This window comes from Gymnodraco acuticeps, unplaced genomic scaffold (genome assembly GCF_902827175.1).
Source record: "Gymnodraco acuticeps unplaced genomic scaffold, fGymAcu1.1, whole genome shotgun sequence".
Classification (NCBI taxonomy): Eukaryota; Metazoa; Chordata; class Actinopteri; order Perciformes; family Bathydraconidae; genus Gymnodraco; species Gymnodraco acuticeps.
Window position 1 is genome coordinate 584,491 of NW_022992149.1, and position 16,301 is coordinate 600,791.

The window sequence follows — 16,301 nt, forward strand, 5'->3', positions numbered from 1 at the left end:
GTTTTCATCTTGCCTCTGGCTGCCTTTTAGCACAGCAGTTAGCATACTGTCCTTGCAAGAGCATACAGTACACGATGAGAACAAGTATACAAATATAGGAGCAGTTTCATTCACAGCATCATTTAGTAAAATAAATACAATCCCAAAACAGTAAAGAACACTGATTCAGAAGTTGCATTTTCTTTTAACTTGAGAAAATAAAGTATTTTTTGTATGAGAGGTACCAGATGGAACATTACATGGTCATAACGTTTTGAGAAAGGATACTGTGAAGGCTTTTGACACATCTATACTTTATTCAGCTGGTTAGATAAGCTGTGTCTGCTGTTGTGTCCTTGATTCCTCGGGTCTGTTATCAATGCCATCGCCCCGCAGCAAGCATATATCATAGTGTAGGTCGGGGCCAAATGAAAATAGATGCTAATCATCCGAAGCTAGGAAGACCTACTGTAATGGATTTGTAAATATTCGACGTCTCTGCTGTAATGATACATTTGGTCTCATTTACATTTTGAGTGTGTTTGTGTGCTGCTTTCATAACACTAAAGCTTAGCTCTAATTATTTAGAGGAATGTTTTCTTTATTTAATCGTCAGCTCATGTGTATCTGTGCCTGCCATCCTGTGTTAGGCTATGGGTGTTTGAAAAGTGAGGTATTACATTTGGCAAACAGGAGGTGTAAAGTTTCCCAGGTTGATGTCACTACTTATTATCTGTCCATGGCTTTTGAGTCTGAGGGGGCATACATTTATATTTCAATTCAGTGTATTTTTATCCCAAGTCAAGCAGTCAGTCCAAGGTGCCTCGGTCAGACTTTAAGGTCGAGGTGGTTTGCGGTGAATGAGCTTCATGCTTCTTTGTCCTTTGGTCAATGGCAGTCTTTGGTTTGGCCTGCTATCAGAACACCAGGCCTCAGTGGAAACCACAGTCTGTTGTGGGTCGCTCGCTCGAGGCTTTCCACTGGAGTTAGCAGGTCTGTTATTAAACTTTGTGGAACTATGTACTTCATTTTCTGTCTTTCTCTTGCTCCCTTGTTAAAGTGGATTCACGTGTTTCCTTTGTGTTGTTTATTTTAAGATCCACTCTGGCTGGATGCTAACGCCTAGAGTTGATAGATATAGGGCAGAAATGGATGGGCTTTTGGAGGGAGTGATATTCTTCCAGCAGGATGAATGAATGTTTTGGGACTTGATGACACATCCATCCAGCACGGTGAATCAGTGGGTTAGGGTTTACCAGCTAAAGTGTTGAAATAGAACACCAATGGACTGAGCACCATGCTAAATTCCACAAGCTGATTTACTGCCTTATATTTCACTGTTGTCACAGGACTACATGTGCCAAGTGCAATAAAGCATAGATGCACAGCCAGATTATTAAGATTTATGAGAGCTGATGAATTTTCTTTGTCTATATTTTTAGTGTGTGGGCTTCACTGTGAGCTTTGAAGGTACATAATTGCTTTAGGTGTCAAACATACAGGAAAATCAACCATTTAGGAAAAGTTGCGTATGAATGTAAGTTTATAAGCATTAAAATGTAGCTCTGTGGAGGAATTTCTGCACCTCCGCAGTGAGAATACAGGTGTGTTGACATGACTGGAGTGATGGTTTTAAGACATCGAAGTTAAATCTTACGACTTTGATGAGTCCCAGGTCGGCATTGAAACCAACCCATTCATTAATATGAAGCATGTGTAATTTCAATCAATTATTTATGTCTGTGATGTAAATTGACAACTGTGTACAGCTCATTAGCCAGGCATATTTGCCATCTAGGAAGTAAGGCACGGCACACTGTCACACCGGTAATTGTTGGCATCAGACGAGTGCAAAAAACTCATCAGGGTTCGCTCTGGACCAATAACAACATGTGCTGTGACGGAGCACGCCTCTGATTGGCTTAGAGCGGCATGTCTCTAACGTGTGTTCTTCCCAGCAACCGGGTCTGGTGTCTTGGCTTGTTTTTATAGACCCGTTTCCTCTGAAAGGCTGGAGTGTGACTGGGCTGTCAGAGCAATATCAGGGACCAGCATATATGAATGTGTCCATCCATGCTTAGGGAATTGTGTGTGTGTGTGTGTGTGTGTGTGTGTGTGTGTGTGTGTGTGTGTGTGTGTGTGTGTGTGTGTGTGTGTGTGTGTGTGTGTGTGTGTGTGTGTGTGTGTGTGTGTGTGTGTGTGTGTGTGTGTGTGTGTGTGTGTGTGGTGTGTGTGTGTGTGTGTGTGTGTGTGTGTGTGTGTGTGTGTGATGTGTGTGTGTGTGTGTGTGTGTGTGTGTGTGTGTGTGTGTGTGGTGTGTGTGTGTGTGTGTGTGTGTGTAGTGTGTGTGTGTGTGTGTGTGTGTGTGTGTGTGTGTGTGTGTGTGGTGTGTGTGTGTGTGTGTGTGTGTGTGTGTGTGTGTGTGTGTGTGTGTGTGTGTGGTGTGTGTGTGTGTGTGTGTGTGTGTGTGTGTGTGTGTGTGTGTGTGTGTCCTAGCATTACTATACTTGTGGGGACCTAAATCTGTTTACACAGTCACGTGTGGGGACTCGCCTCCCTTATGTGGACAAAATGGAGGTCCCCATGAGGGGAATCATTCATTTTAGGGTGAAGACTTGGTTAGGTTAAGGGTTAGGCATGTGTTGGTTATGGTTAAGGTTAGGATAAGTCTCCAGGAAATGCATGTAAGTCAATGTAATGTCCCCTGAAGTGATGTATACATGGTGTGTGTGTGTATGTGTGTCTGTGTGCGTGCGTGCGTGTGCGTGCGTGTGGCATTATGTGTCCTCAAATGACCTCCAGGCTTTAATAAAGCTGTTGTCATATTTCAAACTTTTGTTATTGAATAGTTTAGTTGATGCATGTGTAAATGTTTTGCAGCATTTTCCCTGTGTGTGCTGCTGCTGTCTGAGAGTTGCTGACAGTGTGGAGCTCACTGATCCCCTCTAAGCTGCCGCTGAAAAGCCGGGCGAGCTGATGGGTGGCAGGCTGGCCGGGTGTGTGACCGGGCAGTCAGATCGGTGTGGATCTAACACGCTAAATGTGTGATAACGCTGTCCTCAAAAGGCTGTTTTCCAATTGGTATACATGCAAAGGCAGCCACTCTGCCATTTGATTAACAGCGTTTGCAATATCACAGCAACTTCAAAGCTGTTCATTTTGCCCAAAACGTATAGATTTATGTTATTCCCCAATGGCACTTGAGTTTAACTCCAGCCAGCCTCCACAAAGGATGTCGATTGTTTTCATTTGAACATAATCAACTTACTGTTAGTTTAACAAGATCTGTATTCATTTCAGTCGGATAACATTTAGAACGTCTTTTAACAATAAATCAACCCTTTTATCATTTTTTGTATGTATTTACAAAAACTGTCAATCCCCTTGCCACTGATAGGCAGCTTTGATTGCTGGCTTGGTTGTGCTCAGTTTGCTGTGTTTGCCTGAAGATTTGCAGTGGTTAATGTCCATATTTTAGAATCCAGTTAGCGGGTTTCATTGGAATAACTGGATTAAAAAAAACTCTTTAGCATGAACTTGAGTTTATGATGTATTGGGTTAGTGCTTGTCCCTTCCACAGGGGTTTTAGTACTCTTCTCACAAAACATGTAATGTATTTCTTTATATGATGTTCTGCTGCTTTGACATATCTGCAAGTACAGTATGAAACATGCAGTGTTTACGTAAAAGACATGAGACTTCAATCATAAACTGCACAATCCCCCGGCACTAGTCGGTATTGTTTGTCGAGCTACAGTACTACAGAAGCATCCTTTCAAAGTTTATTCTCCTCATTGTCCCACTGTCGGGAAAATATACTATATAAAGCTGTCGGATGTCTTGCAGAGTTATAGTACAGATGCTGTTCCTTTGAATGCTTCCTGTTCCATTGTGTGTAAAGTTGTCCCTCATCTCTGCCTAGAATAACTGCAAAGGCCTTTCATTACTCTATCTGGAAATACAAACACCTTCTGGGAGCTGCATTTCTTTAGTCAGAATGGTCATATTGCCTATTTACTGTATGTGTGCATGGAGACATTTTATTATGCATAACATACATTAAATGTCCCGTATTATACTCTTTTTCATCAATATATTATAGTTCTCAGTTATATACAAAACATGTCTCTGTGTTTGGCTCCAAACACCAAACAGATCATTGTAGCATCCCATAATCCCCTCTGTTTCAGCCCTGTTTCAAAAGTGCTGATTCTCTGTCTGTTACTTTAGATGAAAATAAGGAGCCACTCCCCACGCCCCTCTGAGAGATATTTGGTTACAAAGAACACAATGGTGCTCTAGGAGGAGGTGCAGGTGATAAGGTGGGGGGAGGGGAGGGGGGGTTACCTTGGTTTGTGATTGGCTAATGGTTACACAAGCCAAAAAATCGTTATGACATCGTAAAGTGGCCAAAATCGGATCAGCTCATTTTCAGACAGGTTTTTATATAAATTCGATCAGGACAAAAATAGAGGGGGTCTTTATTCCTGAAACGTTCAGAGTCTCTTAATACAGAGGGGACACATGTTTATGTATAAATTACATGAAAAACTTTTTTGCATAATAGGTGACCTTTTAATAGTCGCTGAATTAATTGGATATAAAGTTAATCTGGATCAAACTTGTGATGTTCCGTAAAATAAGATTAATCTTGTTCTGTCATACTTTGATTTATTAGAAATATGGATACTTCCTTCCTTCTTCAAATACATGAGAGGAAGAAGAAGTGAACCAATAGAAGAAGACTACAAATAGAGCCCTTGGCACGACCTTCCTCCAGACGGTTTCCCCTCTGATGTTAACCACTAGTTACCTAATAAGACTCAAATGAGAGTTGCGTAAGCAGAAGATGAATCACAGCCTGTGTCACGCTGAGCAGAGCGGTTTGACATCTTTGAGGGTTTGATAATTTTAGAACGCTCTAGTTAGAAGATGTTGTCTGTTTGACATTCATGGTGCTTAATCACCTCCTTTCTGTTACGCCTGTGTAAATGGCAAATGTTTTCCTTGGACAGCTTTAAGGCAGTTGGAAAGCTTTAAGAGAGGCTGGATTAATTTAAGTGAAGACTTTCTCAACTCCAAGCTACTGTATTTGAAGAAAGCAGCCTAAGAAGGGATTACCATTAAGCTTGTGGATACTTGATCTAGTCAAGCAATATGCAGAATGGTGCTCTACGTCCAAGGCACATTCAGAGTGTCTAGCTCGAATGAATGATAGTGGTTTTTCTGCTGGTCAGCATTAGAAGAAGGTATAACTTTAGATGTTGTCCTGTAATAAACTCTCCTCTCCCTCCACAGGTGTAGATCCTTCTCTGCAAATTGACAACAGGATCCAGGCCTCTTCCCAAGCTGTTTTGTCAGGTTCCAAACACCACAAGTCCCGGGCGGCCAACACCCGGGATGAACGCTTCAGATCCGGTAAACATGTTTCCATACTGACTGACCATTTTGAATGCCTGGCGCTCCTCTTTTATGCCGTGGCTTAACTGAATGTATGTGTTCTTTTAGATTTGCACACAGAAGCCGTCCAAGCAGCTTTGGCAAAGTACAAGGAGAGGAAGATGCCAATGCCCTCCAAGAGACGATCTGTGTTAGTTCAGTCTTCTGTTGAGGCATGCACCCCGCCAGGTGAGACCTCGGTTCCTGTAAACCCTCTGTTGTTCCCCAAAGGCAAGGTGTTTCCTGTTCACACACAGCCTAGGCTAATGCTCACACTGGGTTGTTTACATGTTCTGACCTGAGCATTGAAGGCTAAACTGCTGACACTGTTGTTCCCAGTGGTGGAAGATGATGTCGCGAGGCATTGCCAATGGAATAAATATGCATTTTGATGAATGTGTCTATTCTTTGTGACTATAAAGGGCTCAGTTCTCACTGCTGTGTTTCCAGGCAGAGCTTCCCACATGATTTGCATAATGGATGCATAATCAGATTTTTAACATAGTCTCAAAATGTCTAACCTTTCTCCTGCTTTTATAGCCATTTGTGTTGTGGGTCAGTTCATTTTAAGGTCATTTGACTGCGTTCTTTGCTTTTCTTGTTGCAATGTTCAAGGCCTCTCAAAGCTCTCTTTTTGGAAAAGAAAGTATTTTATCTTCAATCTTCAATCAGTCAGTAAGCTCTCTGTGCAAGATGTGATGACAGAAAACTTACCAGTCTCTCTGCGGTGGCTTCATCATTGGTGTATAAGAGTTAATTGGTGGGGGGCCTTCGAGCCTCATGTCTTGGGTAAAGAGAGGGGACACAGCGGTGGAGCGAGTAAACAGATTAAGAGCTCAGACATTGGGGTTTAAACAGGAGAAGGAGGGGGTCTCTGAGTGGTTGTTTTCAGTCACACTGAGTCACCTAAAGGAGAAGGTACATAAGTTTGACTAACAGACCACCATTACTTACATACTGTACATAAAAAAAATCTGGTGCTCTTCTGGGTTTTATGGATAATGGCAGCAACTGGTTAGCACACTGGAAAAGTTGCGTTACTTAGAAATTAGTATAACAAAGTATTTTAGCAATGCTAGCAGCATTTTTTCTCTAAGGAATATTATGTTGGTTTGTCAGTGGCCAATCCACTACCTTATTTTGGATTAAAATATCACAACAACTTTTGAATTTGCGCTGAGATTTGGAATAGACATTCATGGTCTCCAGGGCCCAGGAGTTCAAAACTTTTAATCTCAATCAGATCCGATTAGATTTTGAATTCCCATTTTTTGTGATCCAGGATCAGACAAGTTGGCCAGAGTTTGTCCCTGGAGTTCAAAGCAATTCAGGATAGGATCACCCTGATCCAGATTACGATTTTTCAAGATGACTAGATCCTGAATATCAGTGCTTTAATCCTACCGATCACCATCTAGTGGACATGAAAAATAATACAAGGAAGACAATTACGCAATTACTTTTGAAAGGTGATGACAGATGATGGACTTTTTTTTTGTTGAAGATATTTTTGCTTTAATCTAAATTACATTTGTGATTGACAATCTTTGTTGTGATACTTTCATGAGCATAAACATTTATGTCATCAATATTTGGTTGAAAACAAAATAGGCCACCACAAACGTGACCAAAAAATGAAAAATAAAATTGATTTGCCATGAAGGCTAAAAATTGTGTATTATTTCAGTTAACAAACTTTGCCATCTTATTTATATTGAAACATATTTTTAAATAAATGGTACAGTAGGCCTACATTTTGCTCTGGTAATCCACTGGAAATCCACCCCTCTGGTGGGATCAGGATAATCCAGTTGTTTGGGATCAAACTGATCCCAATCCTGTGTTGTCGGTTTGAACTACCCGTTTTGAAAATGTAATCCAGATTAAAGCTTGGATTGGATTTCCTGATCTGATCGGATATCAAAATGATCCTAATCCTGTTGTTTGGTTTTGAACTCCCAAAAATCCAAATCTGATCTGATCAGATAGGGATTAAAAGTTTTGAACTCCTGGGCCCTGGGGATAATGAAGTCTACTGTCTTTGTTTAATCTTTAATAAGCAACCAATAGAAATGGTTACAGTGGCATCAGGTCATGCCGATCTTTAACACAGTGGCATCAGGTCATGCCGATCTTTAATTGGAAATGCATCTTTCTGTGGTCTCCTGACTTCTCCTGTAGCTCCACTTTGATGTTTACATTTACAATGTACACTACATAGATGAAGCATCGATTGAATCTGGACTGGCACAAGTGTGTAGGATGTAATTTGTGCGTCAGTATAGTGACCTTTTGGGACCAACCATTATGAAGTTGCTTCAGCCAATAGGATTGGATTGATTCTTTTATAGATGATTCAGGGAAAACAACCTCAATAATTTGACTGCTGGGTTGAAGCTTCATTCGATTTAGTATTATATCTTTATTGGACCTGACTTTATTGCCTAAACAAATTAGTGAGCAAGCGTAATTGAAATCTATCTCTGCTTAGGTTTTCTCTTTTTCTTATATTCTTCCTTACCTCCTAATCCCCCTTCAATGCCCGACCTTATCTCTGACTCACTCTTTACTATCTATTCTTGTTTTTGTCGTAGTTTTCTGTGACTAATACCTCTTCACTTTTTCAGTTTCCTTTCAATTCTTTCCACCTCTCTATTTCTGCTTTGCTTTTCTTCTCTGACCCTCTCTTTCCCTCTCCCTCTGTGTAACTGTGTCAAGGTTACTGAGATTCTGAGACTGATTGGAGAGAGGCAGAGGAATAACAAACAGAATCATAAATGTGAGATAACCCCCGTGGGTCCGCTGGTTGTAGATACATTACATTCCAGCTTGTTATAATCAAACCTGCTCCAGCCTTGCTCTGAAAGCCTCTGCAAGGGCACAAGTAAGCCTGAAAAATACTCTGAATAGTTTCTCATTCATTGAATTTACTTGTCCACCACATACTGAGTGATGAGAAGACAGATCAAGATGAAAAAGTCTCATTAGTTTGGAGAACATCAAGAGACGTGATCATAAACAGGCTTGATCTCTCTTTTTCAGAAAATCTATTTCTCATCCTGTGGACTTGGGATATGTTTTCCACATTAGTTAGGCGTTGTTCTGTAAAGTCTATGCACATGTGCTAGGACTTGTATAATATGTGGACATTAATGAGTTTTATACATTATATGGGTCATGGTTGATGAGTAATGGGGTCAAATTAGAACTTTCTTGGTGAAAACATATGTTTATTTTATCACATGGTTGATGTCTAAGCCTGTTCAGCCCTTTCATTGAACTCAGTTCAAAGAATAGTAATCTCAAACTGCTCATGTGTAACTTGAGTAACGATGTAGAAAATACGAGATTTCTGGGAGCTTTGGAGATGACGTGGATTGTGTTTGAATGATCCTTACCTTGCTTTGAAGTCGTTCCTGTTTCAGGCTATTTTTGCCTAAACCAACTGCTCAGCTGCCTCAAGGGACAGACAGTAAAATCATCAGTGACTGAGTTTGAGTGCAAGCCATAATAACTTAAACATACACTACATTAGCAAAGTCTTAATACAATATCATATAGGAAAATTGGTCATGCTATTTCAGTTGATGTTTGGTGTGCAAAAACACCTTCAAGCAGGAATACCTGTACCTGTTTGATAATATGTAAGTACAATGTTTTGTATTAAACATCCATATTTTGAGGGCTGTTTTTAACATTCCTAAGATTAATATGAATGTGTATCTTATAAAGAGACCTTTGTTAGTCGAATACCTGTGATTAAGTTACGTAAGCCTACTGTCAGTGTGCACAAACTCACCTCTTGTTATTGACATTCTCCTGTCTAGAAATTAAAAACATTCTTGTTGAAGGCTATCACAATGTATCATTTATAATCAGGGCCGTCCCTCCCTACAGGCCGATCATGCAGACTGCGTGGGGCCTCAACTTGCGGAGGGGGCCTCAGCTTGATTAGGGAGCCTCAACTGAGCCGAAAATGCGGCGCACCTATGCGCTTATGCGGCGCAATTAGTGTGGCGCGGTACGGCTTCGCCGCTGCGAGGCTCCACAAGCAACAGAGGGCCTCATCATATAACTTTGCGTGGGGCCTCATGTTCGCCAGGGACGGCCCTGTTTATAATACACATACTGTATACATTGCAAAGGACAATGTTATGTTGTGTGTTTTTGAGGCTACTTTTAGAGGCAAACAAATATCCAATACATACAATACCAGTGAAGACATGACCCATTAAACAACATATCATCTCCGAGCTTTACAACGTCCATTTCCATTTCAAACATCTGGCCATCCTACTAGCTTATATGTACTCTCTCCAGTATGTATAAGTATAATAATGTATCATCAGCATATCATCTAAATCCTGCGGCTCCATATCTCTGTCCACTGTTGTGACGCTGCCCTGTCTGTACCTGTCAAACACAGACACCTCCTCGGCGTCAGAAGACGAGGGTTCGCTGCGCCGGCAGGGACGTCTGGCCACCTCCACGCCCTACCAGGGCCACGGCCACCCAGCCGTGGAGCACTGGTTTAACCGTGTCATCCAGGGTTCGTCCACCTCATCCTCCGCGTCATCCACCTCATCACATCCGGGAGGGAGATCCGTCAACACCACCAACACCACTGCCCACGCAGCCCTCAACGCGAACGCCGCAGCTACCGCACTGGCCGACCTCATGGCACACACCCAGCTAGGTCAGTGACACACACACAGTCTCACACAACATCACCTTACGGCTGCTCGATCTGTTTGTTCTTGTCCCCTTTAATTGACGCAGCCCTCATCCCAGGTTGTTGTTGTAGTAAGCGGAAGGTGTTGTAGAAATGGAATAAAAAGTGGTCTCAGGCAACAAAACAACATTTGAGGTTTTTTTCAAATATTGTTTTATTCTTATATCATTCTCAATTTTAATTGTAGAAGGATACGTATTGATTCAGTTTTAATTGCCTGTTCAGGGTAGAATACAATTCCTATACAGTCCTTCAGCAAGCCTGCAGAATCCCCTGCTTACTCGTATGGTTTTGAATCCTTCCGTCTAAATAAATGAATGAATCTGAGTCGGCAAGCAGATCTTTTTTCACTTTTTCCATTGTCTGGCTTTTTTGCTGAAAAAGCATAAGTTGAGCCAGCCAATCAGAATTGATGTCTTGTCAAAGTTGACATCTTAACTTGTATTGTGTTGCTCAGACAGCTATTTATATAACTGTAGCTCCATCGCAGGCAGACAGCGCTGTCTTACACATCTGCTACTTACAATGCCTTATCTCCATATAGAAGCATAAACGCACTTGAGGCAAGACAAAGAAAACATGCGGCAGAGTTTTATTTAACATCTCTCTAATTAGTCGTCTCCCTCTGCCATCTCACTGTCATCCAGTCATGTGAAAGGGCACACAGCCACTTCCATACAAGTATCTAGCTAATGAGACTCACTGGATTCATCTCCATACGTCTCTCAAACAGCAGCAAAGTGAAATGGTGTCTTGCTCGTGTATGTGTGTGTTGATGTGTGTGTGCTGGCAGACGATACTATTAGGATGGAGCTGTCAGATTTCTGTCCAGCCTGTCCCCCCCTCAAGGTTGCTGTCATAAAGTAGAAGCAGTGACTGGTGCTGAATGTGGCTGTAAATAAATCTCCTCTATTATCCTGTCCCCTGACCCCTCAAACTCTGTCTGTCATTCACTTCAGCTATAAACAATGACTAGTAGGCCATCATCACACGCTTTGAAATCATTCATTTGTGTTGTGCTAATATATATAGTCAATATAGTACACATAAAAGGCATTACATTCTTCAAAGGGAACCTCAGCCCGTACATCACCATTTTCTTTTTTTGTCTGGGCCCAACAACACTGCTACCATAGCCCTTCAGTGTGAACACGTTTACTTTATAAACCCCCTTTTCTTTTGCCAATGTAGCATTTTCAAGTGTTTATAATTTCTATAAGAGTCACATTTGGTTTGAATAAGTTACAAGGTCAATTATGTAATTAATGGAAATCATTGTGAGGCAAACTTTTTATAGTTTACCACTAACGGCAACAAATGAAAGCCTTAGCCTATTAATCAAACTAAACAGGCATCTTGTTGCCATGGATACATTCCTTACTGAGGGTAATGCATCTGCTGATTAGAAGCCATTTTTTCATTAGCATGGCATAAGTGAAATTCTTGTTAAAGGTCTTCTGCAGGTAAAGACTACTTTGAGAAGACATTAAGCCTCCTTATCAAATCCCCAAGTTTTTGGATCAGATTATTTGCTCCTAAAGCAGATTTCTATATATTAGAGCTAGCCTAAGTAGGCCTGGAGTTTGCCCTTTTAACCCCCGACGCCCCACTCATCACAGATAACCACTCAGCGCCCCCCGATGTGACGGGGCTGTTGGAGCGCTCCTCGCTTCATGCAGAGCGGCCCCAGGTGGCCTCGGTGCGGGGCATTTCCCGGGGCAACAACCACCACACCAGCGTCATGGAGACCGCAGATGGTGAGTTTCTGACTCACACAAACACACAGAGAAACACACAGAAACACACACAGAAACGCACTCATGTTCCTTTCTCCCCTGCTGTCTTCCCCTCTGTCTTCCTCTTAGTCAGTCTGCCTCTCAGACTGGCCCAAGCTGCTGACTGACCCTCTTGTGTTGCCATGGTAACACTGCACCTCTCCAACCCCTTCCAAAAAGAAAATATGTCTTCTCCCTAATGCCTAATGTGTCATAGACACTACCAAAACACAATTGATAATGATTTACACAGGAATTGTTTCACTTGAGTCCTAAAATCGTCAGGTCTAAGAGTCTTTTTTTCATGTTATTTGTCAATCAGTGCATAACATGAACAGCTTATCATAACATTTCTTATTCATAATTCTCTCACAGCGAACTCTTATCCACAAAATATATTGCCAGCTGTTTCAGAAGCTGTACAGATGTATAACCAGTGAAATCACTATGAGGATGTGTCATAACTAGTTATTTTCTCTCAGTATTAATTCAACTTTTCTCATTCATCAGTTATACAGTATGTTTGAACAGTGATTTGCATAGCGTTAATTGTCCTCAGAGAGTTACCATGGAGGACAATCCCTTCGAGAAGTCATTAAAAGCAGCTCCAATGTGTTCCTGCTCTCTCCATCTCCATTCGTTCAACATCAGAGCTTTGAATTAATAGCCAATGTATAAAATAAGCCAGCAGTCTGAAAACTGGAACATTAACTTCATGCCATCCATCTTCTGTCATTAAGAATGTGTGCGTTGGCTGCGTTTTCAGTGCAAATAAATGCTGAACCATCCCACCCTGCTGACATAAAGGGGAAGAGAGTGTTTAAAGATGTGTCATTGGTATCCCTTCTGTTTGGCTGTGCGGTTTTCAAGATGTTTCAAACCCACGTTGCTTATGCAAGTTTTCACACATCATACGAATAAATAAATCGTATTTGTTGTTCTGGTGCAACAACAACAATCTTTGTCTTGGCGTCTAAGCCTGCTCTCACTTGTGTCTGGCAGTTGGTAGATTTCTCTATCGCACACTCACACACAAAGTTAGCAGGACTGTTTCGTTGACATCCTGATGTGTCTCTCCTCCAGGCTGTCAGTGGCGAAGTGAAGGATCCCTCACTTTAATGGATGGTATTTATAACAGTTCTTCCAACTCTATGGCAGTCTTCTATATGTGCACTCTGCTGTGTGTGCGCATGTATGTCTGTGTGTGTTGCTGCCTTCGCTTCCATTGTCAGGTCTAGCACTTGTCTAAAATATATGTAGAGCTACAGTCTTATGATTGTGTGTGTAATAAAGTGTGTTACGGCTTTAGCATTGATAGCATCTACAAGTCTAACCTCTTAGAATTGGTAATGATAAAGCAGACTGTGAAGAGACCTTAGTTATCCATGCCATGTGTAACTATTCAGAGTTGTGAATAATTAGCATGTTGACATACTGGCTTCTGCGCTCACACTTACACTTCAGTCAGTTTGTGATTCTCACTACTGTGACACAAGCCTAGTAGCCTGTAGCCACAGGGTGGGTTCTTTGATGGCAGCCGTCTAGCACTGTTGCCATTTGAACAAATAGTTGGGTGTGGAAAACATACCACACAGTAACTTTGGGTCCATCTGGATTTAGAAAGTGGCACTATAAGTGTTGTTTTCTTGCTGGAGCATGTTTGTCCAAAACAAAACACTTATCCAAGTCTCAAGTATTGTCTTTGTATGAAAAGTATGATATTCAGCTTTGCCTTCAATGTTGTGCAAAAACTAGGAAAAACACAGAACAAGCGCTGGGTGACACGTTCCTTCATTATGATATAAATACTTGCTTTTGTTGTTCATTCTCAGTATAGCACCAAATGTTTATTAATCCATGGCTGAAAACAGTCCCCAACAAATGCCCTGCTGTGTTAGTTAATGACTTGGTGACAATGAAAGAATAAATTGTCAACTGTTTTTACATAATTGCAACATCAGTAGGAACAAATGAGCTTGTGGCTTAGAGCCAAAGTCAGGGTGAGGAGGTTGTCAAATATTTAAACATGGACCAACCATTATTGGTTTTGGTCTTTCCATGGGATTTGTAAACAAAAGATAAGGTAGAATAAGGCCATTCTTGCTTTTTTATGCAAAGATGTGGTGTGTCATTTTTTCCTAAGGCCAGTGTTTGCTTTAGTAATTTAATGTTGTGGGTGGATAAATGATGATATTTTAAATGTAGTCATCATCATAAGAAGTTCCTGGTTGGCTATTATATTAACGATCATGGCACCTGAGTGGGTGGGGTTCAGGGCCCTCAGATGTTGTCCTGTGTGCCTGGGGCTTTCTAATTGGCCCATCAGGTGCAGATCTGACCCCCCACGCGTCTATTCCCAGTACATCTGTCGCTGCATGAGGAGGCAGAGTGTGTCTGAGCCAGGCTTATTATAGTAAGATAGATCAGGCACGCTGCATGCAGCTGTGGCCTTCTCCTGTGGCTGTCTGGAATGTCTGACAGACCACCTCTCCCAAACTAAGTATGAATTCAGATGGAGGAAATTATGTCCAATGATGACTATAGGCTGCACGTCCATGTCTAAAAATGTGAAGGAAATCTAACAGAACACTGCCTCGTGTGTTGTTTCGCTCCTGTCCTGCTTATTTATTATGTTCTTATGTCTTTATAAAGCTCCATGTCTCTGCGATTATTGCTTTTGAGTGTTGCATTTATGTTGTGGTTCAGCAGTTTGAACCTACTCATCAAATAACTTGCATATTTTGATCAAACTGGGGTAAAGTTAAGGGCTGCATCCAAAGATTACTTGAATTTTTGGTTAATCTGCTGATTATTATTTTTAATTAATCGTTTGTTCTGGTCCATTCCAAGGTGTTGTCTTTACATCGCTTGTTGGTCAGTCTATATCCCCATAGATATATTCACTTTAACATCATTATCCCAATACATTTAATTTCTATATATATATATAATATAAAACTGAGAAGTGGTAATTAAAAAGCCTGAAAACAGCACTTTTCACATTTGCAAGGAAAGTTATTCTATTTAATAAGTAATTAACCAGATACTTGGATTGAATCATTGCTTTCAATTCTACTAAAGTTGGATTTAGCCTCCCACATTAAGAATTGTATAGAGCGAATCTGAAACACACACCTTTAGAGACACCTCATGAGTCACTTACTGCAAGGAGGACATCTTTGTTGCTAGGCAGCAGGCTAGGCGGCGCCTTACTTTGTGATTTATCGCCTGTGAGTTTTGTCTGTGATTCTAGAAAGTATCGAGACTGAAAGACTGTAACCTTTGACCTCCAGGTGACTGTAGAGAACCTCGAGGTCCACTGTTTTGTTGTCTTGGTACGATGTGAGTGACAGCTGGTGGTCCTGTATGTCACATCAGAGCACATCACTGAACTTTTCTCTTTTCTTTTTCTGTCTTCCCTCATCCATTTCCTTTCCCACACTTTATCCATCCATCAATCAATATGTCTTTTCTATCTATTTCCACTCCTCTTCATGTCTGCATTTCTCTCCATATCCTTTTCTCGCCATGTTTATTCCCCCCTACACTTTTCTTTTATTCCTCTCCAATCTAATTGTGTAGGTGTTCCAGTCAACAGTCGCGTCTCCTCCAAAATCCAACAGCTGCTCAACACTCTGAAGAGACCAAAGCGACCGCCGCTGCGAGAGTTCTTTGTCGACGACTTTGAGGAGCTTTTGGATGGTAAGCCGGCCTGAAAGCAATTACATTGCTTCTATTAAATCAATAAATCATGAAATATAGCACCCGTCTTTCTGTGGTGTGATCGGCATACTGATCAGGACTTCAGCAGTTAAAAGCTGCATTTTATCAAAACACTCTTGAGTTAGACAGCCACATGGGCTTAAAGATGTTGTCTAATTTATTTGTAGCTGTCAGTGGTGTTTTCCTGATTTAATAATAATTCTTGTTGCAGCCGAGATAAAAATATGATATTGACCAAATCACGCCTGTTAAATAAACAGTTAAGATACACTTTTAGGTGTATGTGGTATGTGTTATTTTGTCAAGGGTGAAGCTGAGACCACCAGGTGTGCTAAGGGAGTGGTTAGGTAATACAAACACACACACACACACACACACACACACACACACACACACACACACACACACACACACACACACACACACACACACACACACACACACACAACCCGGACGTGCCCCCTCTCACCATTTCCTCCATTCCAGCCAGCCCAAATGGGTTTTGGGTGGTACTCTGCCAGGCTGAGTAAACACTGTAAAAATGAATAAGCGACAGGAATAGTAATGCATCAGCAGGAAATTGTATAGCCTTCCTGATGTTGGCACAGGAACTGTGGCATGGCAAGCCTCGGTGGTCTGCTTGATGCGAGCAG

The 16,301-nt window shown here is 41.4% G+C and overlaps 1 protein-coding gene across 12 annotated transcripts in view; it reads left to right on the plus strand.

The window, feature by feature from the left end:
• The window catches only part of dip2a (disco-interacting protein 2 homolog A), an 83,429-nt gene that overhangs the window by 44,860 nt on the left and 22,268 nt on the right, over positions 1-16,301 (plus strand). For 5 of the 12 annotated variants that reach the window (XM_034203982.1, XM_034203983.1, XM_034203984.1 and 2 more), the window contains exons 3-8: positions 5,278-5,397; positions 5,488-5,607; positions 9,845-10,114; positions 11,770-11,907; positions 13,009-13,050; positions 15,508-15,627. In XM_034203982.1, the coding sequence (XP_034059873.1) occupies positions 5,278-5,397; positions 5,488-5,607; positions 9,845-10,114; positions 11,770-11,907; positions 13,009-13,050; positions 15,508-15,627 (810 nt within the window). The remainder of the gene's footprint in view (positions 1-5,277; positions 5,398-5,487; positions 5,608-9,844; positions 10,115-11,769; positions 11,908-13,008; positions 13,051-15,507; positions 15,628-16,301) is intronic. The other 7 variants (XM_034203992.1, XM_034203986.1, XM_034203987.1 and 4 more) reach the window with 3 other exon arrangements.